The sequence below is a fragment of the Sugiyamaella lignohabitans genome, chromosome A (assembly GCF_001640025.1).
Source record: "Sugiyamaella lignohabitans strain CBS 10342 chromosome A, complete sequence".
NCBI lineage: Eukaryota > Fungi > Ascomycota > Dipodascomycetes > Dipodascales > Trichomonascaceae > Sugiyamaella > Sugiyamaella lignohabitans.
The window spans coordinates 3,008,803-3,029,396 of NC_031672.1; the positions used below are offsets into that span (position 1 = coordinate 3,008,803).

The following is a 20,594-nucleotide window of genomic DNA, read 5'->3' on the forward strand; positions in this document are numbered from 1 at the left end:
TACGGGTTACATCTTCGAGCTTTCAATAAGCTCATGGTCATGGCATTTGTATTTGTTTTTATATGTATTTAGATAAAATAATATTCATTACATCGTACAAGGTGGATTAATTGGCTGTGGGTGGTATTTCAGAGTGAAGCTAAATAGAACAGGGGTACCATGGGTATTAGAACTGGTACTCCAATAGCTTAGTTACCTTCTATTTACAGAAAAAGTCAAGCAATTGTCGTTGTCCTGTGCTAAGTTGTCCAATAACATTCTCTTGGAGAAATTCTTTATCTCTCTCATCTGAAACAAGTTGTCGCAATGTTACAACCAAAGGATATGTCTCTTTACGAATCTTTGTCTCTTCATGTCCAATATATGACATAATGATTGATGCGAGAGCTGGTAGCAGTGACCTCACATGCTCCTCTAGGCTATTTCTATCAGTGCTTGATGACAACAGCTGGTTTATAGCCGACACGATGAAAACAGATACTTCATTCGCATTGCTGGTCGCGTTGGTGGGGAGTTTACCAGAAGCAGCGTTGTCGTTAACTGTAATTAAACCGGATATCATTTTCATTCGTAACTCGATGTTATCAATGCCATCACGATTGCATTTTGAAACAAGCAGAGCTGTAGTATCTGCCAATGCACCTAGTCCAATAATTGGACTCGAGACTCCAGCAAGAGTTGAAAACGACTTGATCAACTCGACCTCAACGTTATCGAACGCTGCCGGTTCAGCTTCTAGTAATTGATAAACCAGTAACAATGATTGATTGGTCTCATTTTCCGATAAATCGTCACGAGAAATATACGACAAGATACTATTTTGGAGCTTTACTAACCACTTGCCCTGTCTCCATGTACTGTAAGCAGGTATAATGCCAGCATTACTATCAGCTGACTTGGCCCCCTTGACAATAGTGATCAATTTGCGAAGTCCATGCGAATCAATTGTTCTCGAATCGATTTGGTGGATCAGGGATTTGTATAGCTGGTTAGCATCTTCATCGGTCTGAGGTAGAGGTGATGAGCAAACATTCTTGTATGCTGCAACAGCATGCCAGGAAAGGATGGAATTGACATTTTCTCGGAGCTTAATAGGGGTTTGAACAGCCAACAATGACTTTTCAGGGGTATTGCTTCCAGAAGATGATGATTTCGAGTCTTCAAAGATGGAGAGTTTGGGAGGGTGAGGTGAGGTTGTGATAGTTGGCACCGCATGCAAAGGAGCTGCTTGAATTGTGAGATTTGTCATACCAGTAATCTCTATTGATTCTTCTGAAGCGTCCTCAGCCTCTTCCTGCTCAGTCTCTTCCTGTTGTTCTTCATCTTCACTCTTCTCAGTGTTATCGACGGCCGTATCCTCTTCGATATTAGTATCGACTTCGTTATTCTGCTCTTTGACAACTGTATCATTGTCAGCCGTAATATCCATATCCACATCCTCTTCGTCTACATTTTCAAGAGCAGGTTCCGTGTCTGGTACAGCGATATCGCCACCGACAATAGGAGTAGATTCTGTGTTAATCACTTCCGAAACATTAAGGGCTTCAGTTGACTCAGAAGCAATGTCCCTGGTCAGATCCTCTGTGACTTCTGTAGCAATTTCAAGTGGTGCCTCAGTGTCTTGCTCTGAAATGGTTTCCTCTATCTTTGAAGCATTTTCAATATCCTCGGGTGACTGTGATGGAATCTCTGGGTCATTTCCCTTCGATTCCTCTTCGGTATCAGAAACACTTTTAACCGGTCCATCTTTCTTCTCCTCTGGAATTAACTCGTCAACTTTTTCTGGCTCTTCAACATGAATATCATCAAGTTGCTGGACATCCTCTTGTTCCTTATCTTGTGCCAAAATACTATCAGATTCAGTATTGACCTCGTCAGTTTCAATAGCAGTAGTGTTTTCAACAGCCACTGGTTTAGTCTCATGGTCATCGACTTCATTCACATTTATCAGGCCTCTTTCCTTCAAAGTGTTATATATATCAGTTACCAGCTCCAATTCCCGGCCCTGGAAATCGGTAACACCTAATGTTTGAATAGCTTCGCTTACATTTGCATTGGAATCCAAATTCTCACTCACAGACTTGGCCAATTCCAAAATTAATTGCTTTGATTGCCCCCTACCCACCAATTCTACCAAAACTGTGAATGCATCGCTAGATATCAGTAGTCGCCTTAGCGAATGTAAACTGTTTTCTAGTTCTTCACCCTCAAGGTTGTATGAAGCTCCATATAATATGTTCTTCACACCTACAAACTGCAGAACCGAACCTATCAGATCGGCTTCACAAAGCGTGGATAGGTGTTCGTGATGCCTGAAAAGAACCTCACCGTTATTATCATCAAAGGCAAAAACACGTTTAAGACTGGACTCGATGACTTCGGGTGTTGGCAAAGTAGCAGGACGCTGGCAGTTGATTTCCCAAGCAGGATCTTTACCCCGTAGTAAATAGGTCAGAGCACGCACACCAGTAGTAAATTTCGTATCATCCCTGCTCTGTAACATCTCTGTTACGCTTGGAGCAACCTCGATATCGGGTGTAGCCCTTGTCTTTTTCAAAGTGTTATTGGCATGACCAACGTGAGAACCAGATACAAGACTCGATGCAGTATTGACAGTGCTATTATGAGTTGATCCATTTCCAGTCTGACTATAGCCATGCTCAGGGCCGTGAGTAGTCGGATTGTGGGGATTAATCGAAGGAACATGTTTCTTGCCGTACTGCGAAGCGGATACGGTAGATGATGCAACCGATGTTGACGAAGCAGGAGGGTGGGAACTCGTTGCAGCACCTGATCCACCAACCATACCTACCTTCAGTCTCAACGGCTTCTTATTGGCCACTAATACGGGTTCTTTGGTTACACCTCTACCAGCTTCTCTAGACTTGGCGATAAACTCACGAATAGGGGGTCTGTTAGCAGCTAATGATCTGGTCACTTTTAATGGTGCATGATGAGAAGCGCTCATTCCCTGTGGTCTCACTCTCTCAACAGCCTTTTTCGTCGTGTTGTCCATTTTGCTGAGTGCTGTCTCCGCTGACTTTGACCATACTGTGTAATAGTCCCAGAATGCTAGCCTCATTCCTTCTCGCACAGCTGGATTTGCATCCGAAATGCCCTTCAAAATAATCTTTTCTAGTAATGAATCTCCTCCATTACCACCAGCTTTGCTACCGTGGGTAGATATTATTAGCCGGGTCCAAATGGCGGCGTATACTTTTGCTTGCGGAACCTTGTCATTAACTACCATCTGAATATGGTTTAAAAATTTGATAGAATATGAAGTGTTGATCACTAGCGCATTAATGACCATGGCAGCCACTTGAGCACTAATTTTCTTTGCCCCCTGAGTAATTCTTACCAGGTTACTGAGGTATGGCTCAACCACTGAGTCAAAAGAAGTAGTCATAATCATGCAACCTTCCTTGATAAACTGACAACCGTGATTTGAAAGCGATGTTCGCAGAGAGCAAATCGCCTTTACAAATCCATCCGAGAAGCTTTTAAACATCCATATTACTGCATCTGGGAAATCTGAAGGGGCGTTGCCTCGTAGCAAACTTCTTAGTCGAATGATACTCTTTTCTCGTTTACTCCAATTGAACTCAGTTTCTTTTCCATCAAAGCATGGAGCCATATCCTCGACAATAATCTTGAAACTATCGCTGGAAGAAACATCCTCTCCATTAATTTCATCCATCTTGTATCCCTCCATCTCAGTGACAAATGCAGTAGACAAGCTGGATACTGATGAGCCGTTACCCGATGTACTAGTCGTTGATGTCGCTAATGAGGCTCCCATTGAATTTGCTGATGAACTCAGTGTTGAGCTCGTTGAAGGTATAGTTGATGTAGTATTATTAGTTCCACTGATTGGTCTCGTTGTTTTAAGGGCTCTACCAAGTCTTGATGAATTAGCACTGCCGGGTCTCTCTCGGTTGGTCTCTCTCAAGTCTCGAGAGTCACTGGTGTCCAAACCGATTTCTCTCAGAATCATTCTTTGAGTACTACTATTTGTTCCCTGCTCGACCAGCTCCCTATTCAAGTCTTGTTTAGCCTTGATATGGGCAGTTTGAAAAAAAGACACAAGTAGATCAAATGCTGCATTGCGAACTTCTTCCGAAGTATCACTTAGTAGAGCCACCACACTAGCTGTAAATGGTCTGAATACAAATCGAGTTTCCTTCACCATGTGGATACGAGCAGAAAGCATATCCACACATTCAAATCTGACTCGCTCGTCAGGGTGAACAAACCCAACACTTCGTAATAGCATCTCGGACTCTGCAGGACAGCTCATCCAGTAATCTTCAAACACCCTTCTGGCTGTCGTTCTCAATGATGGCTTCGCATCACTAAATTTATCAATCAAGAGCGGTAGTGCAATATGAGCTGGTGGACCCTGTAGCGCCTCGGGATTTTGTAAAATAACTCTCTTGATCAAATGGCACATACAACTAAAAGCCACTGGCCTTAGCATATTGGCATTTCCAGCATCACCAGTTCCTGGCTCAATCGCCAACTTTAGAGCTTCAAAATACCTCGTAACAGAGTCAAGCTAGCAGTGTTAGTTGTCATGTTACAGAATACTATCTGAGGAGACTGGCCCTAGTCCAGTCTCCCGTCGCACCTTCTCCAGAAGAATTCAAGTGAATTTTTCAGCAAATATGAATATAGAGAAAGTGACTCACTTGCACTTGCACCGACTTGACGTGGTCCTTGGCTAAGTACTTACATCCACATATGAACGCTTGACATCAGCTTTGAAAGAAGCTACCGCCGCTGTTTTTTCTCCAATCGCTATAAAATCGTTAGCAAACATTTCAGTTTAAACAATCCAGTCTCCATTCTAGAATTATCTCTAGAACACGGCATTTTCACTTACAGTCATTTCCCGAGAGGGCTATATATAAACTTTCAGCGTCTATGGTCATGACAATTGTAGTTGTATGCCAATTTGTTGCAGTTACTTTTCACGTTTAAACAGACTTTAATATATTTTTCACTTTTCTTTAGATTCTCGTGACCAATTTCTGTAAATAATTTTCTATGTTCGCGCTTTTTTGAGCATTCACTTCCATATACTGCTCTCCTGAGTGTCTTGAATCTGTTTGTTTACTTTATTTACACTCACAGCCCAAAACGCTAAATTATACATCTATCAGTTGGCATTAGTTTCGCGTGTTGGTAGGGTAACTTGAACACATAATCCGGTACGACAATATTTTTGAGTTCTGTGGCCTTGCCTACTACACTAATCCTTGATAATAGAATACTATGTGACCCACGATACATCTGAAAATTAGATAAAATAAAAAATAATTCTAAAGTTGAAACTTTGTCAGGCAATAAAATCCATATTTACCATAATTCATTGTTTCTGAATATCAGAGCTTGACCTTCATTCATGTTAGCGCTAGCGGGAAGAAGCAGGGACTCTGTTGCCGGTCCTGCGAAGGAAAACTGACAGAACCTTTTGTGAATTTAGACCTATACCCTTCTATTTATCTAAATTCGTTAGATCTAAGCTCTATGGCTTGCCAATACTTATCTAAACTGCTAATTTGCCATTTTCTTAGGATTGGGACCCTTTTCCATAAAACACCTCGTGTGGGTTCTGACGGACCGCATTCCAAGATCCTGGTTCCTTGGCCCAGTTGGTTAAGGCACCGTGCTAATAACGCGGGGATCGGCGGTTCGATCCCGCCAGGGACCATACTTTTTGCTCTTTCGCTCTTGTTAACTCATTTTTTTTGCTAATTAAATAATTATCTTGAAGGTTTCCCTTCTGTCGCTCTCTCTTTGTATCTTGTCGACAGATGTTGTGGATATCCTATGCAAGTTGCGATGATGGTTCTCCAGCCGCTACACACGTCTGTTTAGAGCTGTCAAAAAGAATTTGACATTCCGTATTGAAATGGTGATGTAATTAATGCGATAGCGTTAATTCTAGTACTAAAAAAAATATAAATATAACGAAGAAATCAAAAAAGATGCTCCGTGCCAGGCTCGAACTGGCGATCTTGGGATTACTTACTCTTGTAGAGTAATCATTCTATGAGACCCACGCTCTACCAACTGAGCCAACGGAGCCGCTTGCGGAAATAAGTGCTTTTTATTCTACATGAGCAATTTTCTCAGGGTTGGGGTGACCCGTCAATATTGGCTAGTTCTTTCCGTATTTAATTTTTTTAGCTGTTTTGTAGCTATTTAACTAATATCCTGTAACATGTTTCTATTTCGATAGTTTTTTTATATTTTCAATCCTCTTGTTGGCCAGTATTTAGAGCTGTTTAAGGTTACGGCAATTGCGACCCATATTTTGCTGTTGTATTTATTTCTGCCGGGGAGTGGAAGGGTGAAAATTCAGTCTTAATCGATCCAACCAATCAAGGGTTGCTTCAGACTAGGATTTCTACCGGTCGGAACAGATATAGCCAGAGGATAACTCTAGCAGACATGTCAGGGATTCTGTCTAAAGCTGATAGGGGTTGCGTCTATACGCAACTTAAAAGAATTTACCAGCGAGGCTATTCAATTTGCTAAAGATATGAACGGAGGCCGATGCTTGGACGATAACCGGTAGCTTCTCTCGCTGCGCTCGAGCAGTGCCTCGGGGTGTGGTTGCTCGCGAAGCGAGCACAACGGGGTCTGGGGCAGCGCCCCAGCCGCCGGAGGCCGCCAGACTACAACTAACAAAACAGGCAGATACAGGAGAGTCATCAATTTAATATATATAAAACTAAGTTCTAGCCTTTTTCAAAGCGGGACCGTTATCGGACTCACCACCACTGGCATCCTCGTCTTCCTCGCCACTCGACGACTCGGCATTTGAATCAAACTCTTCGGCGACATCACTCTCATCTTCAGCCTCAAAGTCCTCATCAACACTTTCCTCATCTTCGTCAGCAGAACCTCGATCAGCCATTTCGACATCAGAATCAGAGTCATCGTCTTGAAGAGCAGCCTTGAGCAGAACTTGCTCGGAAGCGACATCGTTCTTGAGCTTAATGGATTTCGATTTGATGAAATGCTCCAGACCCTGCTGTTCCTCTCTATCGATATTAGAAAACTGGTGCTCACCACCATTGTTCTTAAGGGTGATGGACATGTCGAAAGTCCGCGACGACGAATAACCAGCTCCATCGGCTCCACCTACACGGGAAAAGGTAATAAACGAGATCTCACTCATGGGAATGTAAACAGTTGGTTTAGGTACAAACATGAAACTCTTCTCAAGACAGTACAGGTAGCCCTCACTAGCTTTAAGCGAGCAGCTGACAGCAGCCTGACCATGCGAACTGGTAAATGATCCAGGGAAAACAACCTTACATCCACTGAGACCTTTGAAAAGTTGACCAACCACTTGGTGGGCAGCTTCATCATAAGATTTCTTGAGCTTGTCAGCATACTTTTCTTGGAATTCCTTCTCTTCGAGGTTAAGCTCGACCTCAATTTCTTCTTCTCGGAGGAACTGAATAACAAGGAAAGGATATCTTGTCTGACCCTGACGAAGTGGTGGATCCAGTTGAATGACGATTATGTTGTGAGTGTCATCTGGCTTAGGAAGCAAGAATAGACGTTGAATGTTCTTGTATGGGATCTTATAGTCGTAAGTCTTACCTCTAAGACGGAAGGAGGTGGGATACATGTCAATATCATAACGACCTCTAGGGGTCAAGAAGAGAATATCAACGAACGAGACAATAGCTTCTCCAGCCACTTGGCCAATATCAGCACGGTCTTTCAAACTCTCATAAAATACTTGAGCGGCACTTTGTTCTTCATCTCCAGAAGCAGAGTCAGATTCGGATTCTGATTCTTCCTCTTCTTCAACCTCTTCGCCATTCTCTTTCTTGATAGCCCGTTCTTTCTCTTTCTGTTCTTTTCGTTCCTGCCTTCGCTTCTCACGTTCTTTCTCTTTCTTTTCCCTCTGTTCTTTCTTCTTGTCATCATCATCATCCTCACTCTTAATAGTCACAGTACCAGGAACATGGAACCTGATCTCTACTAATTCATCACCACCTTTGATTCTCTCACCAGAAGCTTGGAGATTGAACTCCACTGCCACCTCAGTCTTTCCGATTATATTTGAATTACTAACATCAGAGTATGGCAATTCAAAAGCAGGTCGATTGGCCACATTGAAAACCAATTCTGAACGCTCGAAATCACTGTTACCCCAATTCCAACCTCGTAATGAATGTTCACGGGCTTCTAAGTTGACACTGAACAAGTTTTTCAGGGCCGATTTCAGACCATTGAAGTCATCTGAATCAAACCCATCCAATTGTAAAACGCCCTTGTTTTTCGTCTGTACACGGATCTCATAACCACGAGCACCTCTGCTCCAGTAGGCACCTTGAACCTCTTCAGATGGCAACAAGAACGGCTCTGACAGAAGCTTGATCGAGCTACCTCCCTGTTGCAAAGACTTGTCTGAAACCTTCCAACCAAGACCAGACTCGGCCATACGGACCCTACCCGGGTATCGCGATTGATTCAAAAAAATGTTGTCGAACTGCGTAGTCATCCTGTCTATGTCTACTTCTCACACTCTCGGCACACGCTGTTCAGGAAGCAATTAACTCTCGAACCTGCTCTCAACTTCGCGTATTTTTCAATCACTCACACGCGTTCTAATACCGCTATACCGGGTAAGAAGTCACGTGATATAGATCTGAGTGTGACTCCGGCAACCGGGCTCCGCTCGGATCTGGTTGTGCTCGCTTCGCGAACGGCCGAGATCGTGGGGGGAGGGCGGTAGATAGGACAGGGAGTGGCAATGTACTGGGTACTTTTAGTTTGTATTATGGGATGTGTAATGGAGAACATAGTTTAATGCAGGGTCTCCCAGAGTGCTGCTGCAGGGACAGAGTACCCCTGCCCCCAGGCAAGCTCGCAAAGCGAGCACCACCAGGTCCGGGCGGAGCCCGGCCGCCGGAGGCCCACACACACAGAAATAAAAAGAATTAAATTAAATTACTCAATAGCGATGACGACTTTGCCTCGGCTCCGCTGGCTATCTAGCTTGGTCCAGCCCTGTTTCCAGTCTTTCAGGGGGTAGACGCTGTCAATAGTGACTTTGATGTGGTTTTGTTCAAAGATATCTTTGGCCTTTTTGACCCATTCATGAGTGGGCGAGACAAACCTGATATGATAGTTTATGCCGTACAAGCGGCCAAAGAAAATTCTCGTGGCCATGAATGGCAAACGGTATAAATAAGACAGGATATGGCTTGCTGTGTAATCCGACGAGCTCACATCTCCGACAATTGAGATAAAAGCGGACCCCGTTCTACTGGGGAGCAGAAGCTTTGGAAACTGGGACACAACCTCATAACCTCCTATACAGTCAAGTACAAAGGCGAACCTTTTTCCATCCAAGTCTGTATTAACAACGTTTATGATATCCTTAGCGAGATCCTTAGACTTTCGATAATCGACAGTAATATCAGCACCTAGCTCACGTACATAAGATTCACTCGATGTAGAGCATGTCGCAACAACTTTGTCGACACCAAAATGCTGTTTGGCGAGTTGGATAGCAAACGAGCCTACAGTAGTGGCTCCACCGAGAATGAGAACTGAAGAGTCAGGTCCTCTTAGAAGTTTGGGATCAGCTGCTGCTAGGGCTTGGTATGCGGTTCCAAAACATAAAGGGAATGCGGCAGCCTCTTCGTACGAGAGTCCATTTGGAACCTTGATAACTGCCTGTTTGTTGATATCGATTACAATATGAGTAGCAAGAGTGCCTGTGCCCCAAATCTTGGCGAGCATGCCACATACTCTATCACCAGGTTGGAACTGGTTAGTGATAGCATCACCCACTTTGACAATATCACCAGAATAATCTCTACCCACAGCCTTTTCACCAGGAACGAAACTGAGAGGTGCAAGGTTCGCCAATTTAATATCAACAGGGTTAAGAGCAGCACATCGGATCTTGATCAGAACTGATGTAGGTCCTATATTCGAAGGAATGGGGTTTTTGACGAATCGTAGCTTGCCAGCCCTCTTATATGTGAGTGCTTCAAATGATGTAGTAGCCATGGTCAGAATTCCTAGTATATACTATCTGAAAAATATGATAGTGGCGTAAGTTTCAAGTCGATACAGGGAGAATACAATAGAAAAACGCCTTGGAGATGAGTATCAAATACTAATCAAAAAGACAGAGATGAGTATAAATACTATTCAAAGACTAGTGTTGGAATTTCAGTATTTTATCGCATCAGGAGAAGGACTGGCACAGTTTAAATATTCTTAAGGTCTAAGATCACCTTCGGACTTATTACTCCGCTCCTCGGGATTCGGTCTGTCAAAATAAACTCACCTGCATGTGAGGATGGATTTATTCTGTCCCGCTTCTGGTTAACGGTGTTGACTATGCGTATGCCAGCCGCGGTATAGCGATTCAGTTAACACTACTCTGGGACTGGTGTACTCAGGCGCGCTTTCTTCGTTTAGAAGAGCACAGTCAACAGATTAAGAGTCACACAGTCAACAGATTAATTATCAAATATATTAATCCCGATCTATAACGGTTTTATAGACAGCAGTACAAATGGTCAACATCACAGCAATTATCAGTTTCTTCAACTGCATCAATAACACAGAAATCAATTACAATTTTACTGTATATGATAACACCTTTCTAACGATACTACCAAGCACATTCCGTAGTCTCGATCTCGATGGAGTTGACGCTGAACTCAGTAAATGCCGAACTAAGTACAATTGGTACATACCGATTATATTACAGAGTAGTGATTATGAAGCTGAACATACGTTGACTAGCCAAGCGATCACACATGCTGAGATCAACAGTATTGCTGATGCTGTAGATGGCAACAGTTATGAAGAACGGTACCCCAACCGCGGACCTACTTTAAATAACGGAAACACAACCATGCCGGAAGATATCAACATTAAGATACGCACAGTCAACAAACGGCGTGTGAATAGTGGGCCCGAGCTCATCTCCGGAGGTCAGGGTCATCTTTCGCCACACCAAACTAAATTAGTAAGTCGTTCCTAACCCGGCCGGGATCTAACGTGCGGTACTCCGCATCTCTGTGGCGACATAACTTTTGACGACAAATATCACGTGATTCTCCAGGGCTTTCATGTAGGGTTGAAGGCTAGATTACGGTCGGATAGAAAGATAATGAGAACCCTTAAACGGTACTTACTTTATCTCCTATCTGATTCAATCCTTGAATATTGGACGGTACTTACTTTATCGACTATCTGATTCGTGATTCAATCCTGGAATATTCGAGTTCGCTAGCCGTGACTGTATGACCTCAATTTTTTAAACAAATGAAATAGATCATGCAATGAATCAGACGCAGGGTTCGGGACTCTGGTGTCGAGAAGCATTGTAACGACTCAAGCTCAATGAATGAGAAGAAGAGGAGCAACGAATCAGGTGATAGCCGAGTGCCGGAGGCAGCCAACCTTATCATATATAGCACTGAGACAAAATAAATAAGGACACTGAATATGATGTCGAATGGGAGTGGTAGAAGAACATGAATATGAATGTCAATAAATAATATAAGGGCATGTGATACCCGTTAAATGAATGGTATGGTGAAATATGTGTCTATGGCATCTTTTCAAACTGCTCTAGTCGCTGGAGAATGACCTTTTTAGACGTTTCTTCAACCTCACCAGCGAGAAACACCTCATCTAACACACCATATACTTTGTGGAAATTGAAGACAATATCTAGTTCACATACATTTCCAAAAAATGTATCAAGAATCTCGACAAATAAATGCAATGCTTCCAGGTAATAAAGCTCGTTATCCGACTCGTCGATACAAGCACAGAAGAACAGTCCTGCGTACCGCCTGTATACAATTTTATAACTTCGAAACTCGACAAAGTTACTCTGGAATTTTTGGTCTCTTGAAGCCACTAATCTATGCACTTCGCCTTTAATTTTGAGCTTTTCAGAATTCTGTTGAGATGTAGTTAGTACCCATGGTTGACCGGAACAGTACGGCATGATCTGGCCGCGACTCCCGTCTAGGAAAAAGACGTCGCAGTAAAAATTATACTTACCGTATATGGAGAATACCATTTTGCCACACGGGTCTTTCCCTGACGATTCTGAATTAAAATAAACTGGAGAACCATTCTTCCAAATTGTCTCCTGCTGTTAGTCGCGTAATAAGTCAGGATAGTTGACAACCAGGTTTCTTGCATATCATGTTGATCCTTCTAAAGGAGCTACCAATCGCTTTTAAGAGACTTGGTAGTAGTAGATAACATCCAGAACTTGACCAAGACATGGGATATCAAGCTGGTGCCTTGGAGTTTATCTCTGAAATATAGTTTTTCTTGAATTGTCACGGATTCACTGTCCTTTCAGCTTCTTCACTGATATTATATTCTATGACCAGTAGCAACGATGCCCGAAATCTACTCTGCATTGTGACTAGCCCATGACTAGGAAAAAAGATAGCACTAGACTGTTTTTCATAGCATGATATCATTTATATTATATTATAAGTGCGAGAGACTTGACCCTTTATTTCCTCAGCCAAAAGCTGTCAGCTGTGGCCGGAATATACTATCCTGCATGAACTACACCTACGACATGCAGGTGTACTTTCTGCAGGTATTACGAGCTTATATATCAGGACGTAAGGTGGATGAGTTTTGTTACTATCTACTGGGCCTGCGTGCCTCCGGCAGCTGGGGCTCTGCCCCAGACCCCGTTGCTCCTCTCGCTGCGCTCGAGTCGAGCATCTCGGATCTCCTCTTTCGTATACTGAGATCCGTTCAGGAGTCAAAGGTCGCCTATGGCGGTTTGTCCTCATTTGATTCACATCCTAATCTCCACTCATTATCCTTTGTGAGGTTATGAAAAATAAAAGCACCTTCTTTACTTTGTAAATGAAGCAATACTTGCTTGCTAAGCTGTATCAATTCCTCATGAAAATACTGCTATTATTTTCAGGCTGTGAACTTGGAGTAAAGGCTCGTATCCTACGCCATATAATTGCGAGAATGAATGTTTAGAGGGAAGATTTTATATTGTAGATCATCATGTCATAAGACTGGTTCATACTTGTCCTAACAATAATTTTGAGAAAAAAAATAGGGTAAAACGACAGGTTAAATGCTCCCTTCTCATATTTATAAGCATGGATCTACCATCAGGGTCTAACGATCATCACTGTGCTAATGACAGCAAGAGCTGTACACCAGATCTTTCAGCTTCTTGGAAGCAGAAGACTCCTGAGTAGTGATGCATGTACCTACTGAAGAAGTAGCAGAGTTAAAATCTATATAAACTGTCCGATGAAACAAAAATCCTGAGATAAAATATTGTCCCTGCTATGCATGGAATTTCCAGCTCATGCAATGCAGAGTATAGCATACCCAGTAATGCAAAATGTGTGTACAACAATGCACTCAGTCTATTATTTCGAGCTGATGGTCTTGAGGGCCATGATGTCCAGCCTATGTAATGAACGTCTAGGCTAATAGTTCTCGCTTCAGTTTATGTAATACAACGCCCAATTATAGCACTAAACGATTTGTAGAGCGGGATTCTCTGTGGATTGAGGGTTGGTATCTTCAGGTGCAGTTCGGAGTGCCTCCAAGGCTCTCAATGGGCAATTCTTTGCACCAGTTGTAGTTGATTTTGTTCTGGTAGGGCAGAAGTTAGAATACCAAGAGTGAAGCGGATTCTAATATGTATCTCACAAAGCCAGATAGAGCCTGTTATGAGAGGTGGGGCCAAAGCTGCTCATAGTGTTCCTAGTGGTGAGATCCCCTCAGAGTCGCTTTGCCAAGGGACCCTACTGATCTCTATCGTCAGTGGTCGCCAGATCCAGATAGGAGGCAGACAGTTTCATGATCTTTACATTAATCCCCTTAGGCTCTCAACATTTGGTTGAGATATGTTCTCTTGCTAGAACACCAACCTATAGCCATTCTAGTTCAGTAATCTCCATTTCATCTTCGAAATTACTATATACACAACCTGATATGTAGCAGCTCCATGAGAAGATGTTAGAAGCAGAGCTTCACATCGATATCTCGAAGAATTTACAAAAATATGTCAAGAGTAATCTTTCAATTCTTATCATGAAGATAAATTATACAGCATACACATAAAACATGTAAAAAAATAAAAGACGAGTGATATTTTTGGATAAATGGGCAGTACTGCATTTAGAATTGCAAGGCTTGACCCTTTTGCTTCTTGTCACCACCAAGTTCGAAGTGCTTACATCTCTTCAAGGGGAGTTGAGCCTTGGTCTTGCAGACAGTGCACTCAAGACGGAGGACGACCTTCTTGGTGGTCTTAGCCTTCTTGTGGAAAACTTGCTTGGTTTGACCACCATAACCTCTTTGCTTACGGTCATAACGTCTCTTACCTTGGGCAAAGAGAGAAGCCTTACCGGCCTTGTATTGGGTGACCTTGTGTTGGGTGTGCTTGCGGCACTCCTTACCCTTGCAGTAGGTTCTTCTAGTCTTTGGGATATTGACTGTGATGTGTTAGTAAAGTCTTGAAAATAAAAGCGTTGATGTTATTAGACAGAACGAATAGACAAGATGATAACACGCTATGCGAAAAATAAAAAAAAATAGAAGGGGGTCGATACATTATTCGAATAAAGTTAATAACGTCGATATTGTTGATGAGAAGATAGATTCGAGTTTCATAACCTGAGACTGTGTCCTAGGATCCAATATACCTTCCACTCCACATATTGACTGTAATTCGGGGAATACTATCTTGCACTCTGACAATTCGAGCAGTTCATTGTAAAGCATCATTTAAAAAGAACTCGGTTAATAGTGTCGAAGTTTCTGTCGAGTTTAGAAACATTGTATCTTAATCTGACGAGCTCCAATGGCAAGGAATCTTCACGTCATAGGTCACGTCTCATCGTCTGGTCAAAAAGTTGTACAGCAAATTCGAATCCAGTTTACACATTTACATTCACAATACAGTCGATTAATCAGTCTTGTCGTCTTCATTCTGTCTCATTTGTTCATTTCTAAACATACCCATTGTTGATTATTTTATGTGTAGTTGGTTTGTCGAAGCTGCAAATATCACACACAAAAGGCTTGGGCTTGACTTGACTGAGCTTCCCAGTACCTGAAATTTGCGTCGCTTTGAGTTGCAAACTCACGTTTCCTATTTAGGTAATATGTGATTTGGATAGCTGTGACTGCATTTACCACATATGTATGTATTCACTAATTAATGAATCGATATGCACGTGACTTAGAAATGAGGGTAAGGGTCTATGTATACAGGTCGATGCAAGGGTCCACTGATGCGGAAATCAGTCCTCGAGCCTGGTACGACAGTTCTGTATTTGAGTAACAAGCGGATAAATTATGGCTTGTAACTAAATAGCTGATCAGGACTAAGATTATTTTAGATTATTGTAAGCCAAAAGTAGAGGGAACAAGTCCGACTCGAGCGGAGCGAGAGGAGCCACGGGGTCTGGGGCAGAGCCCCAGCCGCCGGAGGCACCCTTCCCGAGCTGAATATAGTTATTTCAAAAACATAAATTAAAAACAAAACCCGAACTAAATAAATATCTAACTAGACCCAGAAATCACATGCTTGGTTTAAGCTACATATGATCATTTTTTACTCCTTTTCTTCTCTTTCAGAGAGCTCAGGAGGGGGACTTCCTGGAGCATTGAAGATCTGGGCATCCACTCCTCGTTGGACGTGACCATGCATTTCCTCGGGGTGGGCATTTTGCCAGGCCCGTAGTTTGTAAGACTGTCCAGTAAGGTCCCAGAAGATACCACGGAGAGTATGGGCAATAGCCAATCTACTCTCAATCAGTGGATAAACTCCAACAGCAAGTAATCCCATCATTCCCCAGATGACAGCAACGACCACCCAACCGGTGAAGAACTTCTTGCTGAAAATGTATCCTGATCCGTACATGGGCATTGGCCAAATAATGAGCAGGGAAAGTGCGATAACAACAGTCAGAATTCTGGCTATCTTGGAATACTTGTGCAGGATCAGTTGATCAGCAGCATCTCTGGCGGCAATGGCCTCTTCATTGACTACAGCCATAGTCTTGGACGCTTCGGTGCTGTCAATGGTGGTCTCCTCTTCAACGGGGTAGTCATCTTTAACACTCTTGATATTCTTCAACTCTTCGAAATCATAGTTGTCCATCTTGAAAATCAAGGTAAGGACAGGGACAATAACAAGAGGAGAGCAAAGAGCTACTACGTTTCCTGCCAACATAGGCATCTCAGATCCAGTGGTAGTAACATTCAAGGTACCAAACAAGCCCTTGGTTGTACTTAACCATGAAGTAATGGCGAAGATGAATCCAATAACAGGAGTAAAGGTGGCAGCATGCCAGTTAAGTCCTTTCCACATCAAGGTCAAACAAAGAGGAATAACACCAGCAGAAATAATAACACCCATCAACAAATAAAGGTAACCCATAGAAACACCGGCGTAGAAAAGACCAACGGAAAAACCAGCCATTACCAGACCGTAAGCAATGACGGTGGTATGGGTGATCCAAATCAGCCTCTTTCCACTGGCAGTAGGGTTGAAGTAGGTCTTGTAAATATCAAAGGTAAAGATTGACGAGACAGCAATAAGTTCGGCAGAACTGGCAGAAGTGACTGCCATGAACACCAAAATAAGAGCAGCGCCAGCACCACCCTTTCCGAGAAGAGCCACAGCAGCATTTGGAAGAACAAGTCCAGCACTGACATCAGCAGCAGACATAGGATTGGGGTAGGTGGGCCAAGCAGGGTTGTGTTGAAGAGCCAAGGCAGCCAATCCCAAGGTAGTAGCGAGCAGCCATGGGATGGAGAACCAAGCCAAGCCACCCATAACATAACCAGGAAGAGCAGAAGCTGGCGAAGCAGCAATAGCCTTGTTCCAGTATCCATTATCCAAAAAGACAGTACCGAAGTTACCAGCCAAATTGATAACATAGAAAATACCGCCAGATCTGGATTTCATAGTCAAGTAAGAACCTTCAGCATTACCAGCCAATGGAGAGGTCTCAGCCAGTTTGACGAGCAAGTCATACAAACGACCAGGTGATCCAATAAGGTCAGAGGTGGCATACACAGTAAAGGCAAATACGAGAATAATAACATAAATGATTACGGTGTGAATGTAATCAGTGAGGAAAGTGGCACGAATACCACCAAATAAAGTATAAATAACAACACCCAAAGGAAGCAAGAAACATGCAGCAACGGTGTTCATACCAGTTAAGTCGCTTACAACAGCAGAACCACCAGTGAGCAACATAGCAGTAACAAGAATATTAGTAGCCAAACCAAAACATAGGTACACAATGTGAGTAGCAGTGCCATATCTCTGCCTGACAACTTCCAGGAAAGTATGGGCAGTAGGAGCCTTTTTCTTGAGTTCTATTGCCATAGTAGCAAAGAGGATGATCTATTCATTTTGTTAGCATTTGATTAGAGAGACAGGGGTCTTGGAATTACAACTTACTTGTACGGTTGCACCAGCGGCATAGGAATAGGCTCCCATGACACCATTCTTGTAAACTTGAGCAGTGGATTGTAATAGAGTTGCAGCCCAAGTCCAACTACTGACAACAGCACAGGCAATCAAACCAGTCTTGACAGATCTTCCCGCAGTCGAGAACTCTTCTGAAGTCATAACTTCTTTCTGGTAACGACGCAGAGAAGCAGTGGTCAGAATCATACCAATTGCGAAGGCGAAACCAACGCCCACCACGACACCATAGCCAACTCCTTCTGATAATGGGGCTGTCATTGTGCTATAAACTGTTTCTTAGATGTCTATACTATTCGATATTCAAGTTATTTAGGTAACTATTTATATAAATGGAAAGATCGTTAATCGCCGACCATACTAGACAGAGCATTCATGTCAGGGATGCAAAATAAAATTTCATGACCGGCCAGATTCGGCTTGTGTGTTGCTGACGAGATAGCTGATCGTTTCAACCGTCAGATCCACCAACCACACTTTTCCGAGGGTGTCAGCGGCGATCAGGTCTGAAAGTACAATAAGATAGAACATGTCGATCCATTAATGGGATTCGCCCGAGGAGAATGATTGACATAAACTTTATTAAGAAATTATTAAAACACAATTTACAATCTGAAAAATTGGAATTTCAACTGATAACTCCAAAAAAATGTATTACTTGGAAAATATTTTCTCCTTCTTGTAACCATTGTGCATTCTTGATATGACTACGGGTATAAATTCTACCAATTTGTAAGTCAATTGTCTGTCCATAGCAGTTGGATGTGCCTGACAAGTCTCCGACATGTCTCACTGATACATAATTTAATGCAGTTTCCAGTTGAATTGAGATTTTTTTTGACAACTAGGGCGCGCGCGTCAGCCGGAAATATGTGACCGACACCCCTATTTCATATCCTCTCAACTACTATTGGATGGATGCGACATCAAATCAGTCTGCGATAGCAACGCGATGCAGTATGTCATGATGAGCGTCAACACGAACCAGGCAGCGATCGACGGTTTATTGCATGATAAGATAACGTCGATGCAGATGATTGGACGATAGGCATTGCCAGAGATAAGATACTGATTGTGCGTTATCGGAGGTGGGACTTGTTCTCCCGAGCTTTCGGATGGTATGTATTCACCAGGGTATAGTTTCAAACCTTAAGCAGGGGTCATTTACGCATTGAGCTGTAAAGATACTCCCAAACGAGCTGCCTGACATAACGTGCCAAGTCATCAGGTCAAACGACCGGTCCCTACATTTCAGGCAATATCTGCATATCACCAGGGCCTGGTTACCCCCGCGCATCTTACGAAAAGCTTGTTATCTAATATCTTCATTAAACGGGTCGTGGGGGTTTGAGGCGGGGGTCGGCCTCCGGCGGCTGGGGCTCTGCCCCAGACCCCGTAGCTCGCTTCGCTCGTTCCATTAAAGCTGGTTTCTTTGTAATAATTGACGGGTCTCCGGGAAGTGGAATGGTTGGTAATTTAATGTGCGGTATTAGTAATTCATTGTATATTGGAAATTTACAGCCAGTGTCGAGATAATCATGATCGACAGGGTTCACACTGCACGCGGCTGAACTAAGTTTTGAGATCGCGAGATGATCTCCAGATCCAGACTTTAATATCAAATATTAATATTTGTTTTCCAGGCTAAAGGTGGATCAAATGGTCGACACACGAACGATAGATGATGCGCCGATTTTGACAGGGTGGACCCAGTTTGAGCAGGATCCTAACATTAAAAATATTCTTGTTACTGGAGGATTGGGATTTATGTGAGTAATAGCAGCACATGTGGTCTGCTTTTAATATGCAGCCAGATTTAATTCAGTATTTACGAAAGAATATAGACTAACGGTATATTATAGAGGGTCATGGTTGGTAAGGCATTTGGTGGTCAAGTACCCCTTTTACAACATTGTCTGCTTTGATAACTCGGGTTATTGCGCGTCACAACGAAACATTGACGTGCTCAAGGGCCACTTCAACAACTACTGCTGGGTGCAAGGAGACATTACGAATCCAAGAGAAGTAGACAAGGCAATGTTTGAACACAACATCGATACTATTATCCATTTGGCTGCCGAGAGCCATGTAGACCATTCTTTCGGTAATCCATATCAGTTTACTCTGACGAATGCATTAGGAACACAGGTGATTTTGGAAGCTGCAAAGAAATTCAAAGTAACACGGTTATTACACATGTCAACAGATGAGGTATATGGAGAAGTCAGCTCCACTGAGAAAGATTTGCTGGAATCCTCGATCCTAATGCCCACAAATCCGTATGCAGCTTCAAAGGCATCGGGTGATTTATTAGTGAGTGCATATGTCAAGTCGTTTAATCTTCCTGCTGTGACGATACGATGCAACAATGTATATGGACCACATCAATTTCCAGAAAAAATAATTCCCAAATTCATTTGTTTGCTCAATAGAGGAGAGAAATGTTTTCTTCATGGAGATGGTACAAACACCAGACGATACCTGTATGCCGCTGATGCAGTCAGTGCAATAGACACGGTACTTCACAAAGGTGAAGTGGGTCATATTTACAACGCAGGATCGAATGACGAGTTATCAAATCTTGATATACTCAAGTTCATCCTAAAGGTTTTTGGTGTGGATAGTACTGACGACAAGGTTTTGGGCAAGTATACTGAGTTCACAGAGGACAGACCGTTTAACGACTCAAGATACGCAATAGATAGTGAGAAGCTACAAAAACTAGGTTGGACGTACAAAACCAGTTTTGAAGACGGTTTGAAAGTTACCACGTCTTGGTACTCAAAATATGGAGAAATATGGTGGGGCGATGTCACTAATATTCTCAAGGCATTTCCTGACACATTGAAGACAGATCTTGATAAATTTATGAACAGACAGTAATTTAGATGATCCAGTGATCATCAAATAATTAATTAATTTGTAGTGGGCAAACTGGATTAATCCATTTGACCATTTGTATTTTATAGGAGCATACATAAATAATAGCATGGACATAGATAGAGTATATCACACGGAAGCCCGTTTTCCAGGTTAAAAGACATACTCTGATCTGGGACCACGA

General features: G+C 42.7%; 7 protein-coding genes and 2 non-coding genes across 9 annotated transcripts; 2 read left to right on the plus strand and 7 right to left on the minus strand.

The window, feature by feature from the left end:
• Positions 1-199: 199 nt before the first annotated feature.
• Positions 200-4,453, minus strand: STU1 (Stu1p; the record flags this gene model as incomplete). The annotated part of the gene is made up of 1 exon (XM_018882920.1): positions 200-4,453. The coding sequence occupies one exon, from the start codon at positions 4,451-4,453 to the stop codon at positions 200-202; it is 4,254 nt and encodes a 1,417-aa protein (XP_018735161.1).
• Positions 4,454-5,642: 1,189 nt separating this feature from the next.
• AWJ20_950 lies at positions 5,643-5,716 on the plus strand (the record flags this gene model as incomplete). The annotated part of the gene is made up of 1 exon: positions 5,643-5,716. It is a non-coding gene; the product is annotated as a tRNA-Ile (tRNA).
• Positions 5,717-5,994: 278 nt separating this feature from the next.
• AWJ20_951 lies at positions 5,995-6,093 on the minus strand (the record flags this gene model as incomplete). Its single annotated transcript has 1 exon — positions 5,995-6,093. It is a non-coding gene; the product is annotated as a tRNA-Met (tRNA).
• Positions 6,094-6,742: 649 nt separating this feature from the next.
• On the minus strand, positions 6,743-8,473 carry POB3 (FACT complex subunit POB3; the record flags this gene model as incomplete). The annotated part of the gene is made up of 1 exon (XM_018882922.1): positions 6,743-8,473. One exon carries the CDS (start codon positions 8,471-8,473, stop codon positions 6,743-6,745), a length of 1,731 nt encoding a protein of 576 aa, XP_018735162.1.
• Positions 8,474-8,982: 509 nt separating this feature from the next.
• On the minus strand, positions 8,983-10,053 carry AST1 (Ast1p; the record flags this gene model as incomplete). Its single annotated transcript, XM_018882923.1, has 1 exon — positions 8,983-10,053. The coding sequence occupies one exon, from the start codon at positions 10,051-10,053 to the stop codon at positions 8,983-8,985; it is 1,071 nt and encodes a 356-aa protein (XP_018735163.1).
• Positions 10,054-11,611: 1,558 nt separating this feature from the next.
• APS2 (Aps2p) lies at positions 11,612-12,019 on the minus strand (the record flags this gene model as incomplete). The annotated part of the gene is made up of 1 exon (XM_018882924.1): positions 11,612-12,019. The coding sequence occupies one exon, from the start codon at positions 12,017-12,019 to the stop codon at positions 11,612-11,614; it is 408 nt and encodes a 135-aa protein (XP_018735164.1).
• Positions 12,020-15,640: 3,621 nt separating this feature from the next.
• Positions 15,641-17,428, minus strand: DUR3 (Dur3p; the record flags this gene model as incomplete). The annotated part of the gene is made up of 1 exon (XM_018882925.1): positions 15,641-17,428. One exon carries the CDS (start codon positions 17,426-17,428, stop codon positions 15,641-15,643), a length of 1,788 nt encoding a protein of 595 aa, XP_018735165.1.
• Positions 17,429-17,458: 30 nt separating this feature from the next.
• DUR3 (Dur3p) lies at positions 17,459-17,791 on the minus strand (the record flags this gene model as incomplete). The annotated part of the gene is made up of 1 exon (XM_018882926.1): positions 17,459-17,791. The coding sequence occupies one exon, from the start codon at positions 17,789-17,791 to the stop codon at positions 17,459-17,461; it is 333 nt and encodes a 110-aa protein (XP_018735166.1).
• A 1,776-nt stretch (positions 17,792-19,567) lies between these two features.
• Positions 19,568-20,413, plus strand: AWJ20_957 (uncharacterized protein; the record flags this gene model as incomplete). The annotated part of the gene is made up of 1 exon (XM_018882927.1): positions 19,568-20,413. One exon carries the CDS (start codon positions 19,568-19,570, stop codon positions 20,411-20,413), a length of 846 nt encoding a protein of 281 aa, XP_018735167.1.
• Between the last annotated feature and the right edge of the window lie 181 nt (positions 20,414-20,594).